Source organism: Oncorhynchus nerka, linkage group LG7, assembly GCF_034236695.1.
Source record: "Oncorhynchus nerka isolate Pitt River linkage group LG7, Oner_Uvic_2.0, whole genome shotgun sequence".
NCBI classification, from domain to species: Eukaryota; Metazoa; Chordata; class Actinopteri; order Salmoniformes; family Salmonidae; genus Oncorhynchus; species Oncorhynchus nerka.
The window spans coordinates 10,821,872-10,844,361 of record NC_088402.1 but is presented as its reverse complement, the minus strand read 5'-3'; the positions used below and the strand labels follow the sequence as shown (position 1 = coordinate 10,844,361).

Sequence of the window (22,490 nt, the reverse complement as noted above, 5' to 3'; positions counted from 1 at the left end):
CTCAAGTAAGGCTGCCAACACAGCGCAGGGAAGAGATGGGATGGGGAGGGGGGGGCACCAAGCCTCAAATTGACATGTCATGACAAGGCAGAAGGACCGGTTTGTCGAAAGCTACAGTATTTTACTGGTTCAACGCTGCACCACAGATAATATGATGACGTTATCTGGCGTAAATGAGAGCTACAGCCTGAGCTAGCTAGCTATATGTACCTGCAAGTTCAGCGAACTAGCAGCTAGCTAACCGTAGCTAGTTAGCCTGCCAAGGAAAGCAATGGCTTGATTACAGCATTTAGCTAGCAAACAACAGATATCTAGCTGCTAGTTATTAGGTATTAGGTGCTGATTGCAAACGTGGATTTCCAACATGTGGTGCACATAGCACGTATTTCAACATTTATATGACTTGTATAAATTTACATTTCATCTTTTGTCGAGCAAACCCCCAAAACACAGCGGGCCACAAATGGAACCAGGGAGTTCGCGTGAAAGTCCATCCGGCTCTGGGGGTCCCGAAGTGGTGGGCCTACGTGAGGAGACCCCCGGCGAAGAGGCTGAGGATGGGGGCAACTGTATCCTGAAAGGAGGAGGAGACGGAGGCAACGAAGACAGGATGAAAGCAGAATGTAAGGATGATGCTGTTACTGGGAAAAAGATTGAGGATACTGATGAAGACAAATTTGAAGAGGAATTGGACCCTAGAATTCAGGTACGTTTTATGTTAAAATATTGTATTGAAAGTGCCCGTTAGACAGACAGTACAGCAGCCTGTACAGTATCTGACTTGTTTTATGGCAAATCCATGCTTCATAATGGTTACATGTACTGTAGGCTGCTTGACAAGTGCATACTCATCCCAGTCAATATAGCTAAATGAATAACCATAGGGAAACTAAATGTCAGTATGACAGATGCTTGCATTATTTAGCCTAGTTATGCAATTTAAAGCCCACATCTGCATTGCAAATTAATTTCACAGGGATTCCTTTCATGCTTATTGTAATTCAAGTTATGCCCAGGCTAAGCCAAATATGAAACCTTTTCCTGCTCGCTTACTGTGATGAAGACCAGGGCCAATACTAAACCTCTTCCTATTCTTGCCCTCCCTCCCACTCCTTCTCTCTTTATAATTAATTCAATTTCATTTTAAGGGGCTTTATTGGCATGGGAAACATATGTTTACATTGCCAAAGCAAGTGAAATAGATATAAACAAAAGTGAAATAAACAATGTAAAATTAAGTCAACATTACACTCACAAAAGAATAAAGACATTTCAAATGTCATGTCTATATGCCGTGTTGTAATGATCTCGTGCTCTCTCTCTCTCTCTCTCTCAGGAGGAGCTTGAGCACCTAAATCAGGCCAGTGATGAGATCAACAAGCTGGAACTGCAACTGGATGTGAGTGAGCTCTTTGTCACCTAGCCTGGTCACCCAGAATCAAAATGTAATGTGTCCCAAGAGACTAGGCCTGTATGTCCCAGAACAAAGTGTTTGTATCAGCCACACTACCCAACACGGTGTCTGTTTGACTGATCGGCCTGTATGTCCCAGAACAAAGTGTTTGTATCAGCCACACTACCCAACACGGTGTCTGTTTGACTGATCGGCCTGTATGTCCCAGAACAGTGTTTGTATCAGCCACACTACCCAACACGGTGTCTGTTTGACTGATCGGCCTGTATGTCCCAGAACAGTGTTTGTATCAGCCACACTACCCAACACGGTGTCTGTTTGACTGATTGGCCTGTATGTCCCAGAACAGTGTTTGTATCAGACACACTACCCAACACGGTGTCTGTTTGACTGATCGGCCTGTATGTCCCAGAACAGTGTTTGTATCAGCCACACTACCCAACACGGTGTCTGTTTGACCGATCGGCCTGTATGTCCCAGAACAGTGTTTGTATCAGCCACACTACCCAACACGGTGTCTGTTTGACTGATCGGCCTGTATGTCCCAGAACAGTGTTTGTATCAGCCACACTACCCAACACGGTGTCTGTTTGACTGATCGGCCTGTATGTCCCAGAACAGTGTTTGTATCAGCCACACTACCCAACACGGTGTCTGTTTGACTGATCGGCCTGTATGTCCCAGAACAGTGTTTGTATCAGCCACACTACCCAACGCGTGTCTGTTTGACTGATCGGCCTGTATGTCCCAGAACAGTGTTTGTATCAGCCACACTACCCAACGCGGTGTCTGTTTGACTGATCGGCCTGTATGTCCCAGAACAGTGTTTGTATCAGCCACACTACCCAACACGGTGTCTGTTTGACTGATCGGCCTGTATGTCCCAGAACAGTGTTTGTATCAGCCACACTACCCAACACGGTGTCTGTTTGACTGATCGGCCTGTATGTCCCAGAACAGTGTTTGTATCAGCCACACTACCCAACGCGGTGTCTGTTTGACTGATCGGCCTGTATGTCCCAGAACAGTGTTTGTATCAGCCACACTACCCAACACGGTGTCTGTTTGACTGATCGGCCTGTATGTCCCAGAACAGTGTTTGTATCAGCCACACTACCCAACACGGTGTCTGTTTGACTGATCGGCCTGTATGTCCCAGAACAGTGTTTGTATCAGCCACACTACCCAACGCGGTGTCTGTTTGACTGATCGGCCTGTATGTCCCAGAACAGTGTTTGTATCAGCCACACTACCCAACACGGTGTCTGTTTGACTGATCGGCCTGTATGTCCCAGAACAGTGTTTGTATCAGCCACACTACCCAACACGGTGTCTGTTTGACTGATCGGCCTGTATGTCCCAGAACAGTGTTTGTATCAGCCACACTACCCAACACGGTGTCTGTTTGACTGATCGGCCTGTATGTCCCAGAACAGTGTTTGTATCAGCCACACTACCCAACAGTGTTTGGTGTCTGTTTGACTGATCGGCCTGTATGTCCCAGAACAGTGTTTGTATCAGCCACACTACCCAACACGGTGTCTGTTTGACTGATCGGCCTGTATGTCCCAGAACAGTGTTTGTATCAGCCACACTACCCAACACGGTGTCTGTTTGACTGATCGGCCTGTATGTCCCAGAACAGTGTTTGTATCAGCCACACTACCCAACACGGTGTCTGTTTGACTGATCGGCCTGTATGTCCCAGAACAGTGTTTGTATCAGCCACACTACCCAACACGGTGTCTGTTTGACTGATCGGCCTGTATGTCCCAGAACAGTGTTTGTATCAGCCACACTACCCAACGCGGTGTCTGTTTGACTGATCGGCCTGTATGTCCCAGAACAGTGTTTGTATCAGCCACACTACCCAACGCGGTGTCTGTTTGACTGATCGGCCTGTATGTCCCAGAACAGTGTTTGTATCAGCCACACTACCCAACACGGTGTCTGTTTGACTGATCGGCCTGTATGTCCCAGAACAGTGTTTGTATCAGCCACACTACCCAACACGGTGTCTGTTTGACTGATCGGCCTGTATGTCCCAGAACAGTGTTTGTATCAGCCACACTACCCAACACGGTGTCTGTTTGACTGATCGGCCTGTATGTCCCAGAACAGTGTTTGTATCAGCCACACTACCCAACACGGTGTCTGTTTGACTGATCGGCCTGTATGTCCCAGAACAGTGTTTGTATCAGCCACACTACCCAACACGGTGTCTGTTTGACTGATCGGCCTGTATGTCCCAGAACAGTGTTTGTATCAGCCACACTACCCAACACGGTGTCTGTTTGACTGATCGGCCTGTATGTCCCAGAACAGTGTTTGTATCAGCCACACTACCCAACACGGTGTCTGTTTGACTGATCGGCCTGTATGTCCCAGAACAGTGTTTGTATCAGCCACACTACCCAACACGGTGTCTGTTTGACTGATCGGCCTGTATGTCCCAGAACAGTGTTTGTATCAGCCACACTACCCAACACGGTGTCTGTTTGACTGATCGGCCTGTATGTCCCAGAACAGTGTTTGTATCAGCCACACTACCCAACACGGTGTCTGTTTGACTGATCGGCCTGTATGTCCCAGAACAGTGTTTGTATCAGCCACACTACCCAACACGGTGTCTGTTTGACTGATCGGCCTGTATGTCCCAGAACAGTGTTTGTATCAGCCACACTACCCAACACGGTGTCTGTTTGACTGATCGGCCTGTATGTCCCAGAACAGTGTTTGTATCAGCCACACTACCCAACACGGTGTCTGTTTGACTGATAGCGCTACACTTTATATGTTTATCTTTTGGTGCGTAGCCTACCTGCTCTTTGTTGGTGTTGACATAGAGAATGTTGTGTGCACAAGGGCTACTGAGTCAGGCCTCATTTAGCCACAAGGTCCTCCTCAACATACTGTAATTGAGTAGAGGTCAGAGTGTGGAGGAGATGACTTTCTTCCCTTGTGTCAATGTCTATCGCAAAGAGCTCTATTGAGGATGTTATTAGTGTGATATAATTGAATGGTAGCATATCATTTACAGTACTGAGCTGTGAGGTTAACTGGTGAATGTCTCTCTCCTCTTCAGGATGCTAGGTCCAGCTACAGGAGGATCCTCACTGACTCAGCCAGGAAGCTCAATGCTCAGGGCTCCCAGCTAGGCACCTGCATTGAGAAGGCCAGGCCCTACTACGAAGCCCGCAGACTAACCAAAGAGGTGTTTTAATTTTAATATCATCTTTAAATTAATATTTTGTCATACTAGTCAGCCAGCTTCTGTCATCATACATTTGCAAATCTTTTTCCACACGCATAAATGTGTAAAAAGCATTTTCCTTAAGATGCTAATTTGAATTTAACCTCCTAAATTATTATTTTGGGCGTAATACAAGGGAGCCGCCTAATAAATCATCCTTATTGATTACATAAAAAAATGTAACCCTTGGTGAAACATGGCACGCGTGACTGTCATGTTTAATCAGCGTTGTGAAGGGTAATTCCAAACTGTAATAGAACTAATGGAAATTGTTAGGATAACCGTTAGGGATCTAATTGAAAACCAATTAAGCAAATAATGGCTGGGAAATTTGACCTGGTTAGCCACAACCAACCTCACGGCCAATGAAAATGTAGATGAGAAAAGTAGAAAGAAGCTGGGTGGTCTAATTTCCTAGACATATAGGGGTGGCAGGGTAGCCTAGTGGTTAGAGCGTTGGACTAGTAACCGGAAGGTTGTAAGTTCAAACCCCCGAGCTGACAAGGTACAAATCTGTTGTTCTGCCCCTGAACAGGCAGTTAACCCACTGCACCAATAAGAATTTGTTCTTAACTGACTTAACTGACTTGCCTAGTTAAATAAAGGTAAATAAGTACCAATCAAAAGTTTGGACACACCTACTCATTCAAGGGTTTTTCTTTATTTTTACTTTTTTCTACATTGTAGAATATTAGTGAAGACATCAAAACAATGAAATAACACATATGGAATCATGTAGTAACCAAAAAAGTGTTAAACAAATAAAACAATATTTTGATATAGTTGTAGCCACCCTTTGCCTTGATGACAGCTTTGCACACTCTTGGCATTCTCTCAACCAGCTTCATTAAAAACTTTTTTTTACCCCTTTTTCTCCCCAATTTCGTGGTATCCAATTGTTTTTTAGTAGCTACTATCTTGTCTCATCGCTACAACTCCCGTACGGGCTCGGGAGAGACGAAGGTTGAAAGTCATGCGTCCTCCGATACACAACCCAACCAAGCCGCACTGCTTCTTAACACAGCGCGCATCCAACCCGGAAGCCAGCCGAATGTGTCGGAGGAAACACCGTGCACCTGGAAACCTTGGTTAGCGCGCACTGTTTCCACGGCCAGCCACAGGAGTCGCTGGTGCGCGATGAGACAAGGATCTCCCTACCGGCCAAACCCTCCCTAAATTTCAATAACTTTGAAAGTTTCTTCAAGTGTAGTAGCAAAAACAAGCGCTATGATTAAACTGGCTCTCATGAGGACCGCCACAGGAAAGGAAGACCCAGAGTTACCTCTGCTGCAGAGGATACGTTCATCAGAGTCACCAGCCTCAGAAATTGTAGCCCAAATAAATGCTTCACAGAGTTCTTTTGCCGCAAAGAAACCACTACTAAAGGACACCAATAAGAAGAGACTTTCTTGGGCCAAGAAACACAAGCAATGGACATTTGACTGGTGGAAATCTGTCCTTTGGTCTGATGAGTCCAAATTTTAGATTTTTGGTTCCGTCTTCCATGTTTTTGAGACGCCGAGTAGGTGAATGGATGATCTCCACATATGTTGTTCCCACCCTGAAGCATGGAGGAGGAGGTGTGATGGTGTTTTACTGGTGACACTGTTGGTGATTTATTTAGAATTCAAGGCACACTTTTTTTTTTAAATTTTATTTCACCTTTATTTAACCAGGTAGGCTAGTTGAGAACAAGTTCTCATTTGCAACTGCGACCTGGCCAAGATAAAGCATAGCAGTGTGAACAGACAACACAGAGTTACACATGGAGTAAGCAATTAACAAGTCAATAACACAGTAGAAAAAAATGGGCAGTCTATATACAATGTGTGCAAAAGGCATGAGGTAGGCGAATAATACAATTTTGCAGATTAACACTGGGGTGATAAATGATCAGATGGTCATGTACAGGTAGAGATATTGGTGTGCAAAAGAGCAGAAAGGTAAATAAATAAATAAAATAAAAAAACAGTATAAAAACAGTATGGGGATGAGGTAGGTGAAATGGTGGGCTATTTACCAATAGACTATGTACAGCTGCAGCGATCGGTTAGCTGCTCGGATAGCTGATGTTTGAAGTTGGTGAGGAGATAAAAGTCTCCAACTTCAGCGATTTTGCAGTTCATTCCAGTCACAGGCAGCAGAGTACTGGAACGAGAGGCGGCCAAATGAGGTGTTGGCTTTAGGGATGATCAGTGAGATACACCTGCTGGAGCGTGTGCTACGGATGGGTGTTGCCATCGTGACCAGTGAACTGAGATAAGGCGGAGCTTTACCTAGCATGGACTTGTAGATGACCTGGAGCCAGTGGGTCTGGCGACGAATATGTAAGCGAGGGCCAGCCGACTAGAGCATACAAGTCGCAGTGGTGGGTGGTATAAGGTGCTTTGGTGACAAAACGGATGGCACTATGATAGACTGCATCCAGTTTGCTGAGTAGAGTGTTGGAAGCCATTTTGTAGATGACATCGCCGAAATCGAGGATCGGTAGGATAGTCAGTTTTACTGGTAAGCTTGGCGGCGTGAGTGAAGGAGGCTTTGTTGCGGAATAGAAAGCCGACTCTTGATTTGATTTTCGATTGGAGATGTTTGATGTGAGTCTGAAGGAGAGTTTGCAGTCTAGCCAGACACCTAGGTACTTATAGATGTCCACATATTCAAGGTCGGAACCATCCAGGGTGGTGATGCTAGTCGGGCATGCGGGTGCAGGCAGCGATCGGTTGAAAAGCATGCATTTGGTTTTACTCGCGTTTAAGAGCAGTTGGAGGCCACGGAAGGAGTGCTGTATGGCATTGAAGCTCGTTTGGAGGTTAGATAGCACAGTGTCCAATGACGGGCCGAAAGTATATAGAATGGTGTCGTCTGCGTAGAGGTGGATCAGGAATCGCCGCAGCAAGAGCAACATCATTGATATATACAGAGAAAGAGTCGGCCCGAGAATTGAACCCTGTGGCACCCCCCATAGAGACTGCCAGAGGACCGGACAGCATGCCCTCCGATTTGACACACTGAACTATGTCTGCAAAGTAATTGGTGAACCAGGCAAGGCAGTCATCCGAGAAACTATTGAGTCTGCCGATAAGAATATGGTGATTGACAGAGTCGAAAGCCTTGGCGAGGTCGATGAAGACGGCTGCACAGTACTGTCTTTTATCGATGGCGGTTATGATATCGTTTAGTACCTTGAGCGTGGCTGAGGTGCACCCGTGACCGCCTCGGAAACCAGATTGCACAGCGGAGAAGGTACGGTGGGATTCGAGATGGTCAGTGACCTGCTTGTTGACTTGGCTTTCAAGACCTTAGATAGGCAGGGCAGGATGGATATAGGTCTATAGCAGTTTGGGTCCAGGGTGTCTCCCCTTTGAAGAGGGGATGACTGCGGCAGCTTTCAATCCTTGGGGATCTCAGACGATATGAAAGAGAGGTTGAACAGGCTGGTAATAGGGGTTGCGACAATGGCGGCAGATAGTTTCAGAAATAGAGGGTCCAGATTGTCAAGCCCAGCTGATTTGTTGGTCTAGGTTTTGCAGCTCTTTCAGAACATCTGCTATCTGGATTTGGGTAAAGGAGAACCTGGAGAGGCTTGGGCGAGGAGCTGCGGGGGGGCGGAGCTGTTGGCCGAGGTTGGAGTAGCCAGGCGGAAGGCATGGCCAGCCGTTGAGAAGTGCTTATTGAAGCTTTCGATAATCGTGGATTTATCGGTGGAGACCGTGTTACCTAGCCTCAGTGCAGTGGGCAGCTGGGAGGAGGTACTCTTGTTCTCCATGGACTTCACAGTGTCCCAGAACTTTTTGGAGTTGGAGCTACAGGATGCAAACTTCTGCCTGAAGAAGCTGGCCTTAGCTTTCCTGACTGACTGCGTGTATTGGTTCCTGACTTCCTGAACAGTTGCATATCACGGGGGCTATTCGATGCTATTGCAGTCCGCCACAGGATGTTTTTGTGCTGGTCGAGGGCAGTCAGGTCTGGAGTGAACCAAGGGCTGTATCTGTTCTTGGTTCTGCATTTTTGAACGGAGCATGCTTATCTAAAATGGTGAGGAAGTTACTTTTAAAGAATGACCAGGCATCCTCAACTGACGGGATGAGGTCAATGTCCTTCCAGGATACCCGGGCCAGGTCGATTAGAAAGGCCTGCTCACAGAAGTGTTTTAGGGAGCGTTTGACAGTGATGAGGGGTGGTCGTTTGACTGCGGCTCCGTGGCGGATACAGGCAATGAGGCAATGATCGCTGAGATCCTGGTTGAAGACAGCGGAGGTGTATTTGGAGGGCCAGTTGGTCAGGATGACGTCTATGAGGGTGCCCTTGTTTACAGAGTTAGGGTTGTACCTGGTGGGTTCCTTGATGATTTGAGTGAGATTGAGGGCATCTAGCTTACATTGTAGGACTGCCGGGGTGTTAAGCATATCCCAGTTTAGGTCACCTAACAGAACAAACTCTGAAGCTAGATGGGGGCGATCAATTCACAAATGGTGTCCAGGGCACAGCTGGGAGCTGAGGGTGGCCGGTAGCAGGCGGCAACAGTGAGAGACTTATTTCTGGAGAGGGTAATTTTCAAAATTAGTAGTTCGAACTGTTTGGGTATGGACCTGGAAAGTATGACATTACTTTGCAGGCTATCTCTGCAGTAGACTGCAACTCCGCCCCCTTTGGTAGTTCTATCTTGACGGAAGATGTTATAGTTGGGTATGGAAATCTCTGAATTTTGGTGGCCTTCCTGAGCCAGGATTCAGACACGGCAAGGACATCAGGGTTAGCAGAGTGTGCTAAAGCAGTGAGTAAAACAAACTTAGGGAGGAGGCTTCTGATGTTGACATGCATAAAACCAAGGCTTTTTCGATCACAGAAGTCAACAAATGAGGGTACCTGGGGACATGCAGGGCCTGGGTTTACCTCCACATCACCCGCGGAACAGAGAAGGAGTAGTATGAGGGTGCGGCTAAAGGCTATCAAAACTGGTCGCCTAGAGCGTTGGGGGCAGAGGATAAGAGGAGCAGGTTTCTGGGCATGGTAGAATATATTCAGGGCATAATGCACAGACAGGGGTATGGTGGGGTGCGGGTACAGCGGAGGTAAGCCCAGGCACTGGGTGATGATGAGACAGGTTGTATCTCTGGACATGCTGGTTGTAATGGGTGAGGTCACCGCATGTGTGGGAGGTGGGACAAAGGAGGTAACAGGGGTATGCAGAGTGGGTCTAGGGGCTCCATTGTGAACTAAAACAATTATAACTAACCTGAACAACAGTATACAAGGCATATTGACATCTGAGAGAGACATACAGCGAGGCATACAGTAATCACAGGTGTTGAATTTGGAAAGCTAGCTAAAAACAGTAGGCGAGGCTAATCCGCTAGCACAACAAACAGCAGGTAAAATGGCGTTGACTAGGCAACGGGGCCGACAGGTAAGACAAACAAGCAGAAAGGAGTACCGTGATTAATGGACAGTCCAGCGTGCGTCAGCTATGTAGCCAAGAGATCAGTGTCCAGGGGGCAGCGGTGGATGGGCAGGGGGCTGGCGAGTGATTCAGGTTTTTTTTTTTTTTTTTTTTTTTTTAACTTAACTAGCTTGTAGCTAGTTAGCTGGTTAGCGTCTGGAGGTTCTTGAGTGTCATAAAAATAAAAATAAGAGTAAAAGTAATAGCGATTCCGTATCACATTGGGTGAGGCAGGTTTCCGGAAGGTATAAACAAATTAAAAATCAAAAAGAGATAGAAAGTAAATGGGGTCAGAGAGTGATTGGGACGCGGTGGTACAGACGGTTAGCAGGCCTGTGCTAACAAGCTAACAGTTCGTAGGCCCGAGCTAGACAAGGTAGCAGTTAGCGGACCGGGCTTGACAAGCTAGCCGTTAGCAGGCCGAATTAGCAAGCAGGGAGATAGCGAGGGCTAGAGAGTTAACCTTTGGGGGACGTCGCGATGGGGTGAGTCTGTTTATTTATTCCTCTTCATGCGGTGAGCTGGAGATACAGCGATTCAGAAAGCTCGCGGGCCTTGGCCAGCAGATGGATCTTTGGCGACGTCGCAGCGGAGAAGCCTGTTGAAACCCCCTCGGACGATTATGTCGGCGGACCAGTCGTGATGGATCGGCGGGGCTCCGTGTCGGCAGTAGAGGGTCAGTCGAGGGTCCAGGCCAATTGGCAAATTAGGTATTTTTGGACCTCTTCGGTAGTCGGGAGATGGGTTTAGCTCGAGGCTAGCTCCAGGCTAACTGGTGCTTGCTCTGGGACAGAGACGTTAGCCAGGAGTAGCCACTCGGATTGCAGCTAGCTATTTACGATGATCCGGTATAAAGCTTCAGAGCTTGCGGTAGGAATCCGGAGATGTGGTAGAGAAAAAGCTTAACCAGCATGGTTACCACAGAATTCTGCAGTGATACTCCATCCCATCTGGTTTGGGCTTAGTGGGACTACCATTTGTTTTTCAACAGGACAATAACCCAAAACACACTTCCAGGCTGTGTCAGGGCAATTTGACCAAGAAGGAGAGTGATGGAGTGCTGCATCAGATGACCTGGCCTCCACAATCACCCAACCTCAACCCAATTGAGATGGTTTGGGATGAGTTGGACCGCAGAGTGAAGGAAAAGCAGCCAACAAGTGCTCAGCATATGTGGGAGCTACTTCACGACTGTTGGAAAAACATTCCAGGTAAAGCTGGTTGAGAGAATGCCAAGAGTGTGCACAGCTGTCATCTAGGCAAAAGGTGGCAACTTTGAAGAATCTCAAATATAAAATATATTTAGATTTGCTAAACATTTTGGTTACTACATGATACCATATGTGTTATTTCGTGGTTTTGATGTCTTCACTATAATTCTACAATGTAAAAAAAAAATTAAGAAAAACCCTTGAATGAGTAGGTGTATCCAAACTTTTGACTGATACGTGGATGTCTATTCAGGAGACAACTAAGCACCTTTTGTGATTTATTATTCTGTCCATAACACAGTTGCTTGGTTCGCCTGCCACACGTCTGACTGCTATATTGAGCGAGACAGACCGTCAAGGGAACTGTGTCACAAAAATGATAAGTGGTGTTCAAAGTGAAGCCGTCATCAATCTTCACCTGACAACCATAAACTTTGTTCAACCTTGTGCGTCCATCCGGGCCCCGCCCCCTCCTGCTGCTACAGCCTATCTCAGGAGACTGCTCTATCCTGCCCTGTGATTCTGAGTCACCTTGGCTGGGCCCCAAATGGCACCCTGGTTCTGGTCAAAAGTAGTGCACTATATAGGGAATAGGGTGCCATTTGGGATGCATACTTTGTCTTCCCTTCTCCCTAAACCAACATGGAAAAAAATCTTTCCCCTCTCTGGCTTTGACATAATTCACCAACTAGCATGACTAGAATACAATCAGGATCAGCTATTTTTATGTTTCACTTCTCTGTGATTTGTAGCTGTTGCTGCCATCTTGTTTTATAGCTGGTGATGGGGAGACTTCCTGTTTTCCTCAGTGTCCCCTCCACCGTCTAGCTCTTGATTTTAGAGGCTAATCCTGACTTCCATTTTAAATCAGATTTTCACTTAGTCATGGATGGATGTCGATGGGAATTACATTTGAACTTTACCGTAAGTAAGGATTCGCCCCTTAGTAATTGGTTCGTCTTATGATTGGTTGTGGTGTCTCTGTTATGATACTATTTATGGGTTGTGTGGTCTCTTACACTGAACTATGATTGGTTGTGTGGTGTTCTTTACTGAACTATGATTGGTTGTGTGGTGTTCTTTACTGAACTATGATTGGTTGTGTGGTCTCTTACACTGAACTATGATTGGTTGTGTGGTGTTCTTTACTGAACTATGATTGGTTGTGTGGTGTTCTTTACTGAACTATGATTGGTTGTGTGGTCTCTTACACTGAACTATGATTGGTTGTGTGGTGTTCTTTACTGAACTATGATTGGTTGTGTGGTGTTCTTTACTGAACTATGATTGGTTGTGTGGTGTTCTTTACTGAACTATGATTGGTTGTGTGGTGTTCTTTACTGAACTATGATTGGTTGTGTGGTGTTCTTTACTGAACTGTGATTGGTTGTGTGGTGTTCTTTACTGAACTGTGATTGGTTGTGTGGTGTTCTTTACTGAACTATGATTGGTTGTTGTTTTCATAGGCCCAGCAGGAGACTCAGAAGGCAGCGTTGCGGTACGAGAGAGCCGTCTCCATGCATACGGCTGCCAGAGAGATGGTGTACGTGGCAGAACAGGGGCTCCTGGCAGACAGGAACACTCTGGACCCCACCTGGCAGGAGATGCTCAACCACGCCACCTCCAAGGTATAGACAGAGGGAGAGAGATGATGGAGAGGAGGGGGTTCTCCAAGGCACAGGGAGAGGCAGGGGAGAGGAGGGGGTTCTCCAAGGGAGAGGAGGCGGTTCTCCAAGGCACAGGAATAGACAGGGGAGAGGAGGGGGTTCTCCAAGGCACAGGAATAGACAGGGGAGAGGAGGGGGTTCTCCAAGGCACAGGAAGAGACAGGGGAGAGGAGGGGTTCTCCAAGGCACAGGGAGAGGCAGGGGAGAGGAGGGGGTTCTCCAAGGGAGAGGAGGCGGTTCTCAAGGCACAGGAAGAGACGGGAGAGGAGGGGGTTCTCAAGGCACAGGAAGAGACAGGGGAGAGGAGGGGGTTCTCCAAGGCACAGGGAGAGACGGGGAGAGGAGGGGTTCTCCAAGGCACAGGAAGAGACAGGGGAGAGGAGGGGTTCTCAAGGCACAGGGAGAAACAGGGGAGAGGGGTTCTCAAGGCACAGGAAGAGACTGGAGAGGAGGGGGTTCTCAAGGCACAGGAAGAGACGGGGGAGAGGAGGGGTTCTCAAGGCACAGGGAGAGACGGGGGAGAGGAGGGGTTCTCCAAGGCACAGGAAGAGACGGGGGAGAGGAGGGGGGTTCTCAAGGCACAGGAAGAGACGGGGAGAGGAGGGGTTCTCCAAGGCACAGGAAGAGACGGGGGAGAGGAGGGGTTCTCCAAGGCACAGGGAGAGACGGGGGAGAGGAGGGGGTTCTCCAAGGCACAGGGAGAAACAGGGGAGAGGGGGTTCTCCAAGGCACAGGAAGAGACTGGAGAGGAGGGGGTTCTCCAAGGCACAGGAAGAGACGGGGGAGAGGAGGGGGTTCTCCAAGGCACAGGAAGAGACGAGGGAGAGGACAATCACTAGCCTACTAGTGGCTAAAGCTATATCTGTAGTAGACAATGAATAATAGTGGAGGGGTCCTGTGAGAACTATCAATCTCTTCACCCACAAGATTGTACTTGAATAAGGTCCAATGGAAATGTGAAAGCATTATAAGCCCCCTCATCGCTCAAGCGGAGGTTTAACGTTACATCCCAAATGGCTCCCTTTTCCCTGCACAGTACACTACTTTTGACCAGGGCCCATAGGGTAGCAGTGCACTATATAGGGAGTAGAGCACCATTTGGGTCAGTGTCAGATGGCCACATCAGCTATTTATTATGCAGCCTGAGACGGCCAGCGTGGCGCAGGGAGACGAGCACTCTCTGTGCTTAATCAATGATAATTAATTGGAGGTTGGATGTCCTCATTCTCATGCAATGGGAGCTCCGCTGTTCTATCCTGCTATGGAAGTGACTCAAGTGAGCCACAGTGCACTTAGCATGTATATGTGAGACTGAAGAGGGGACTCTCAACCAGGTATTATATTTGGTTGTGATGTTGATGGCTTAATGCTGCTCTGTTCAGAGGGTAGGTGTGACTGATACAGGTCCTTGGGAAAGGTTGAAGAGAGGGGACTCTCACCCAGGTATTATCATCACCAAGCGTCAACCTAACAGTTGGTTGTGATGTTGATGGCTTAATGCTGCTCTGTTCAGAGGGTAGGTGTGACTGATACAGGGCCTTCGGGAAAGGTTGAAGAGAGGGGACTCTCACCCAGGTATTATCATCACCAAGCGTCAACCTAACAGTTGGTTGTGATGTTGATGGCTTAATGCTGCTCTGTTCAGAGGGTAGGTGTGACTGATACAGGGCCTTCAGAAAGGATTCAGACTTGCCTTTTAACACATTTTGTTAAGTTACAGCCTTATTCTAAAATTGACAGAAATGACCATTTTCTTCATCAATCTAAACACAATACCCCATAATGACAAAGCAAAAACAGGTTTTTAGAATGTTTAGAAATAAAAATAAACAGATACTTTATTTACATAATTATTCAGACCCTTTGCTATGAGACTGTAAATTGAGCTCAGGTACATCCTGTTTCCATTGATGATCCTTGAGATGTTTCTGCAACTTGATTGGAGTCCACCTGTGGTAAATTAAATTGATTTGACATGATTTGGAAAGGCACACAACCTGTCGATATAAAGGACCCACAGTTGACAGTGCATGTCAGAACAAAAACCAAGCCATGAGGTCGAAGGAATTGTCCTTAGAGCTCAGAGACAGGATTGTGTCGAGGCACAGATCTGGGGAAGGGTGCCAAAACATTTCTGCAGCATTGAAGGTCCCCAAGAACACAGTGGTCTCCATCATACTTAAATGGAAGAAGTTTGGAACCACCAAGACTCTTCCTAGAACTGGCCGTCCGGCCAAACTGAGCAATCGGGGGAGAAGGGCCTTGGTCAGGGAGTTGACCAAGAACCCTATGGTTACTCTGACAGAGCTCTAGAGTTCCTCTGTGGAGATGGGAGAACCTTCCAGAAGGATAACCATCTCTGCAGCACTCCACCAATCAGGCCTTTATGGTAGAGTGGCCAGACGGAAGCCACTTCTCAGTAAAAGGTACATGACAGCCCACTTGGAGTTTGCCAAAAGGCACCTAAAGGACTCTGACAATGAGAAACAAGATTCTCTGGTCCGATGAAACCAAGATTGAACTCTTTGTCCTGAATGACAAGAGTCACATCTGGAGGAAACCTGACACCATCCCTATGGTGAAGCATGGTGGTGGCAGCATCATGCTGTGGGGATATTTTTCAGCAGCAGGGACTGGGACACTAGTCAGGATCGAGGTAAAGATGAATGGAGCAATGTACAGAGATCCTTGATGAAAACCTGCTCCAGAGCTCTCAGGACCTCAAACTGGGGCGAAGGTTCACCTTTCAACAGGACAATGACCCTAAGCACACAGCCAAGACAACACAGGAGTGGCTTTGGGACAAAGTCTCAATGTCCTTGAGTGGCCTAGCCAGAGGCCGGACTTAAACCCGCTGTGCAGCGACACTCCCCATCCAACCTGACAGAGCTTGAGAGGATCTGCAGAGAAGAATGGGAGAATCTCCTCAAATACAGGTGTGCCAAGATTGTGGCGTCATACCCAAGAAGACTCGAGGCTGTAATCGTTGCCAAAGGTGCTTCAATGAAGTTAAGGGTCTGAATACTTTCCGAAGGCACTGTATGTGTGAGGTAAAATAAGGTATCCTACTCTTGGTTGACTTTTCTCCTTGTAAAAGTGCCAGTGTGTTGATTCTGGTGATGTGGAAAGAGGCTGGCTCAGGGCGGCTTGATGTCCAAGGGCATGACCGTCGGCCGCTGATTGTGTGTGTGCGTGTGTGTGTTTCCCAGGTGAACGAGGCAGAGGAGGAGCGGCTGCGGAGCGAGAGGGAACACCAGCGGGTCACTCAGCTGTGCCAGGAGGCAGAGCAACGTGTCCAGACCCTCCAGAAATCCCTGAAGAGGGTCATCGTCAAGTCCAAACCTTACTTTGAGCTCAAGGCTCAGTTCAACCACATACTAGAGGTGAGTAGCCTTGTCTCAACCAGAATGGCCCATAGGACAGGAGTCTATATCTAAATAAATTCAAGAACCGAGTCCACTATTAGTTACGGCGTCCCTCAAGGTTCAGTGCTACAACCGTTCTCGTCCTGATGGACATGCTCCCGCTTGGCCAGATCTGACATGTTTTCAGCAACCCATGGCCTTCTACATTGGACTCGTACTCTTAGCTTTTGCACAGCGTGAGACGCTTCCATTGATTTCAATGACCAGGGCATAAGCAGCTTACTGTCTGTTTTTCTTTTCTGACAGGAGCACAAGGCGAATGTGGTGCAGCTGGAAGAACGTGTCGCAAAGGTGAAGATGCGCTACTCCGTCGCCCTGCGCAACCTGGAGCAAATCAGCGAGCAAATCCATGCTCAGAGGGGGCGTGTCCGAGCCACTAGGGCCCACCTCGTAGCCTGCGGTGGGCGGAGCTCCCCAGTGGGGGCGGAGGCTGAGGTCAAAGCTGCGGTCGGGGTTCAGGTTGGAGGAGCATGTGGCGGAGGAGGAGGCTTGGATGAGAAGGACTGGGCTGATCGAGAGAAGACCAGGCAGTGGGTGGAGAGACACAGAGAGCAGGGCTGGGGTCACAGGGAGAGGGGGGAGGCAGGGTCAGACTCCATGTCTGACATGAGCCTCCAGACCATCGCTTCGGATCTGGAGAAGTGTGACTCGGTGGGGCACCTGGGGGATCTGAGTGACGTGAGCAGCCTGATGGGAGAGGACTGGGAGAGGGAGAGGGACCAGTCCTTTATGGCTGAGAACAGAGACCGAGACGGGAACCCCAGGGCAGAGGAGAGAGTTGTGAGGGACATGAGCAGCCTGATGGGAAAGGAGAGGGAGAGGGACCAGTCCTTTATGGCTGAGAACAGAGACCGAGACGGGAACCCCAGGGCAGAGGAGAGAGTTGTGAGGGACGTGAGCAGCCTGATGGGAAAGGAGAGGGAGAGGGACCAGTCCTTTATGGCTGAGAACAGAGACCGAGACGGGAACCCCAGGGCAGAGGAGAGAGTTGTGAGGGACGTGAGCAGCCTGATGGGAAAGGAGAGGGAGAGGGAGAGGGACCAGTCCTTTATGGCTGAGAACAGAGACCGAGACGGGAACCCCAGGGCAGAGGAGAGAGTTGTGAGGGACGTGAGCAGCCTGATGGGAAAGGAGAGGGAGAGGGAGAGGGACCAGTCCTTTATGGCTGAGAACAGAGACCGAGACGGGAACCCCAGGGCAGAGGAGAGAGTTGTGAGGGACGTGAGCAGCCTGATGGGAAAGGAGAAGGAGAGGGAGATGTCCTTGATAGCTGAGATCCGAGACGGGAACGCCAGGGCAGAGGAGAGAGTTCTGAGGGATGTTGTCATCCCCACTCCAAGGCAGGATAGATTGGAGGAGGTGAGGGGGGCGATACGGAGAGAGAGACAGGAGAGCTTTGTCAAGCAGCACCACAGAAGTGTGAGTTTGTGAGTCCAGAAGAATAGAATGGGCTGGTGAGTGATGATGATGAGTGATCAAATAAGGGAATGAGATCAGAAGGTCAACATCATAGACATGGAGACTGTAGAAGCACCCTATTCCCTATATAGTGCACTACATTTGACCAGAGCCCCAGTAGGTAATGGGGTGTCATTTGGGACGCTGCCTGCATCATTGTGAAGCTGCCTGCATCATTGTGAAGCTGCCTGCATCATTGTGAAGCTGCCTGCATCATTGTGACGCCGCCTGCATCATTGTGACGCCGCCTGCATCCTTGTGACGCCGCCTGCATCCTTGTGACGCCGCCTGCATCCTTGTGACGCCGCCTGCATCATTGTGACGTTGCCTGCATCATTGTGACGCCGCCTGCATCATTGTGACTCTGCAGAGGGGAGTAGGAGGAGGGTGGCTGGTGCATCATGAATAACAATGTGAGAAAGAGAGAAGAGGAAGTGATTTTTAAACTAGGTCCCTGTGGGAATTGTAGTTCTCTCACACTGATCTGTCTATTGTTCAACACAAGTAAAGATATCGGTGACCTGAGACTGCCAACGCATGACAAATCCACTGAGGCCAAGGCTCGTCTAAACACAATGCTGAATGTAGATACAGAGACCACGTAACTTAGGCCATACACTTACTCTACTGACCGTTTCACATGCGGGAGAAATGTACGCAGCAAAGCTTATTTTAGGAATGTTATTTTTATATTGACTTTAGTCCCTGAATTAATACCTTTTTCCGTATGGATTGAATTAGCACATAATAGTTTTTTGTTGTTGCTCGTCCTTGGCATGAACACAAGGCGTTAATGCAAGCGATACTGCTCTCTCTCCCTCTTGAGTAGAAATACAAACAGGAATATGAATATTGTATTTTAAACACCTTCGGATAAGAAGTTAATTTAAACAAACATTTGATTTAGTTTGTAGACCAGTTGTATTGTTTTTACCTCCCGGTAGAATGTTCTGGAAATGTTCCCAGCAGCTAGAGGACCAACGACTCCTCAGACACGAGACTATAGAGAATGTGTCCGGCACTCGCATTGATCTAACACTTCCACAGTGTTTCTCTCTCTGACCTTTTCACAATCCCTGTTTTCTGTCAGGAAGAAATGTCAGCTAGCCTGGGGTTGCGTCCAATATTACACCCTATTCCATATGTAGTGAACTGCTTTTTACCAGGGCCATTTGGGACCTTTCCAAGATGTTACACTGCATGGTGGGAAATGGTTCTAATTAGTTTTTAAAAATTGTTTTAGATTTGAAATAGTTTGCCAGTGTTTTACCGTAGTTAACGCTGTTTAAACATGAACTGGTATTTTGGTATTTTATTAGGATCCTCATTAGCTGTTGCAAAAGCAGCCGCTACTCTTCCTGGAGGTTCCACACAAAACATAACATCAATAGACAGTAGAACAGCTCAAGGACAGAACTACATTTTTTATTTTGTTTTTTTAAACATTTTATTTAACGAGGCAAGTCAGTTAAGAAGACATTCTTATTTCACAATGACGGCCTAGGAACTGTGGGTTTAACTGCCTTGTTCAGGGGCAGAAAGAAAGATTTTTACTTTGTCAGCTCGGGGATTCGATCTTGTAACCTTTCGGTTAACTAGTCCAACGCTTTAACCACTAGGGTACCTGCCGCCCCTACACTCTAACCACTAGGGTACCTGCCTCCCCTACACTCTAACCACTAGGGTACCTGCCTCCCCTACACTCTAACCACTAGGGTACCTGCCTCCCCTACACTCTAACCACTAGGGTACCTGCCTCCCCTACACTCTAACCACTAGGGTACCTGCCACCCCTACACTCTAACCACTAGGGTACCTGCCTCCCCTACACTCTAACCACTAGGGTACCTGCCTCCCCTACACTCTAACCACTAGGGTACCTGCCTCCCCTACACTCTAACCACTAGGGTACCTGCCACCCCTACACTCTAACCACTAGGGTACCTGCCGTCCCTACACTCTAACCACTAGGCTACCTGCCGCCCCTACACTCTAACCACTAGGGTACCTGCCACCCCTACACTCTAACCACTAGGCTACCTGCCGTCCCTACACTCTAACCACTAGGCTACCTGCCGCCCCTACACTCTAACCACTAGGCTACCTGCCGTCCCTACACTCTAACCACTAGGCTACCTGCCGTCCCTACACTCTAACCACTAGGGTACCTGCCGTCCCTACACTCTAACCACTAGGGTACCTGCCGTCCCTACACTCTAACCACTAGGGTACCTGCCGTCCCTACACTCTAACCACTAGGGTACCTGCCGTCCCTACACTCTAACCACTAGGCTACCTGCCGCCCCTACACTCTAACCACTAGGGTACCTGCCGCCCCTACACTCTAACCACTAGGCTACCTGCCGTCCCTACACTCTAACCACTAGGCTACCTGCCCCCTACACACTCTAACCACTAGGGTACCCCCCTACACTCTAACCACTAGGCTACCTGCCGTCCCTACACTCTAACCACTAGGCTACCTGCCGTCCCTACACTCTAACCACTAGGGTACCTGCCGTCCCTACACTCTAACCACTAGGCTACCTGCCGTCCCTACACTCTAACCACTAGGGTACCTGCCGTCCCTACACTCTAACCACTAGGGTACCTGCCGTCCCTACACTCTAACCACTAGGGTACCTGCCGTCCCTACACTCTAACCACTAGGCTACCTGCCGCCCCTACACTCTAACCACTAGGCTACCTGCCGCCCCTACACTCTAACCACTAGGCTACCTGCCATCCCTACACTCTAACCACTAGGCTACCTGCCGTCCCTACACTCTAACCACTAGGGTACCTGCCGTCCCTACACTCTAACCACTAGGGTACCTGCCGTCCCTACACTCTAACCACTAGGGTACCTGCCGTCCCTACACTCTAACCACTAGGGTACCTGCCGTCCCTACACTCTAACCACTACATACATTTCACTGTAGAGGGAATTATTTTTGTTGTTGAAAGGGTTCCACTTCCTGGGGTTATTTGACCAGTTCCTTTACTTGTTCATTTTGTACCTGTTGACAGGCGCCTTTATTGATCTCACCAGACAGTGACACTACTAGATCACTACACTAGCAAGACACACAGAGAGAGAGAGAGCGTGAGGGATGAGAGTGAGGGATGAGAGTGAGGGATGAGAGTCAGGATGAGAGTCAGGGAAGAAATATATGGTAAAGTAATGGTATTTACTGTTTAATGCATATACTTGTAATGTTGTTTTGTTCATGCGGACCTGTGCCATTGATTTTGAATATTTGAACTGTTGTAAAGTTGATTTGCACATGATGACAGTACTTGTGTTTCCCTTTTCCTCTTCATCCAACCATCATTGTTCACCCTTGTTACCTGGCTGCCCCCCACCCCCCAACATCACATTTGCTGTTCTGTTTTTCACACTAAATTGGTTTATTTATTTAATTACCTGTTATTTTCCCATTCGATACTCATTCAGTTAGTCCTTGTAAACTGCCTGTTCTCCTTTTAACCAGTTCAGTACCACCTCAGTTTGTCGTCGTTGGCTGTTACATAACCTGGTCAGCATCATCCTTGTTACCTGGCTGCTCCCTTGTCTTCACCTGGGCAATATTCACGTTTTCTGCTCCCCACAATGTTCCCACTACCCCCAATCCATTCGCTGATAAATGCTGACTTGGGGATCAGTGCTCAGTCCCAAATGGCACCCTATTCCCTATATAGTGCACTAGGTCCTATAGGGCCTTGGTCAAAAGTAGTGCACTATGTAGGGAATAGGGTGTGTGAAGCATGAATGGAAAGTCTTCCCATTTTCCGGCTCCACTTGACACCGTGTTTTATTTGTTCATGTAAATGGGACGCATCCCAAAATACAACTGTACTACGTTCCTTACATAGTGCTCTACTTATAGGGCCTTGGTCAAAAGTAGTGCACTATGTAGAGAACAAGGGTACTATTTAAAGTGTAGTGAATGTATAATAGTGATATGAATGTTAATTTATTAATCATGTACATGGTAATTTATGGAATGTGATGCTATTTCCAGCTATTAAACGTTGTTTTAACACAATGTTTCATCTGTAGAGTTTTAGATATGCCTACACTGCTAGAAGGCTACTGTGGAATGGGGTGGGGTGGGGTGGGGGCGTCATCTGGGTAAAGTCATATAGCCTTCTGTGGAATGGGGGGGGGTTCATCTGGGTAAAGTCATATAGCCTTCTGTGGAATGGGGGGTTCATCTGGGTGAAGTCATATAGCCTTCTGTGGAATGGGGGGGGGTTCATCTGGGTGAAGTCATATAGCCTTCTGTGGAATGGGAGGGGGTTCATCTGGGTAAAGTCATATAGCCTTCTGTGGAATGGGGGGGTTCATCTGGGTGAAGTCATATAGCCTTCTGTGGAATGGGGGGGGGTTCATCTGGGTAAAGTCATATAGCCTTCTGTGGAATGGGGGGGGGTCATCTGGGTAAAGTCATATAGCCTTCTGTGGAATGGGGGAGGGGGTGGTTCATCTGGGTAAAGTCATATAGCCTTCTGTGGAATGGGGGGTTCATCTGGGTGAAGTCATATAGCCTTCTGTGGAATGGGGGGTTCATCTGGGTGAAGTCATATAGCCTTCTGTGGAATGGGAGGGGGTTCATCTG

The 22,490-nt window shown here is 48.0% G+C and overlaps 1 protein-coding gene across 1 annotated transcript; it reads left to right on the top strand.

Annotated features, from left to right (window-relative positions):
• The first annotated feature begins 54 nt into the window (after positions 1–54).
• Positions 55–20,243, top strand: LOC115122416 (SH3 domain-binding protein 5-like). Its single transcript, XM_029651623.2, has 6 exons — positions 55–706; positions 1,337–1,399; positions 4,500–4,628; positions 12,785–12,946; positions 16,195–16,368; positions 16,657–20,243. The coding sequence occupies exons 1-6, from the start codon at positions 464–466 to the stop codon at positions 17,839–17,841; spliced, it is 1,956 nt and encodes a 651-aa protein (XP_029507483.2). The 5' UTR covers positions 55–463; the 3' UTR covers positions 17,842–20,243.
• Positions 20,244–22,490: the final 2,247 nt, after the last annotated feature.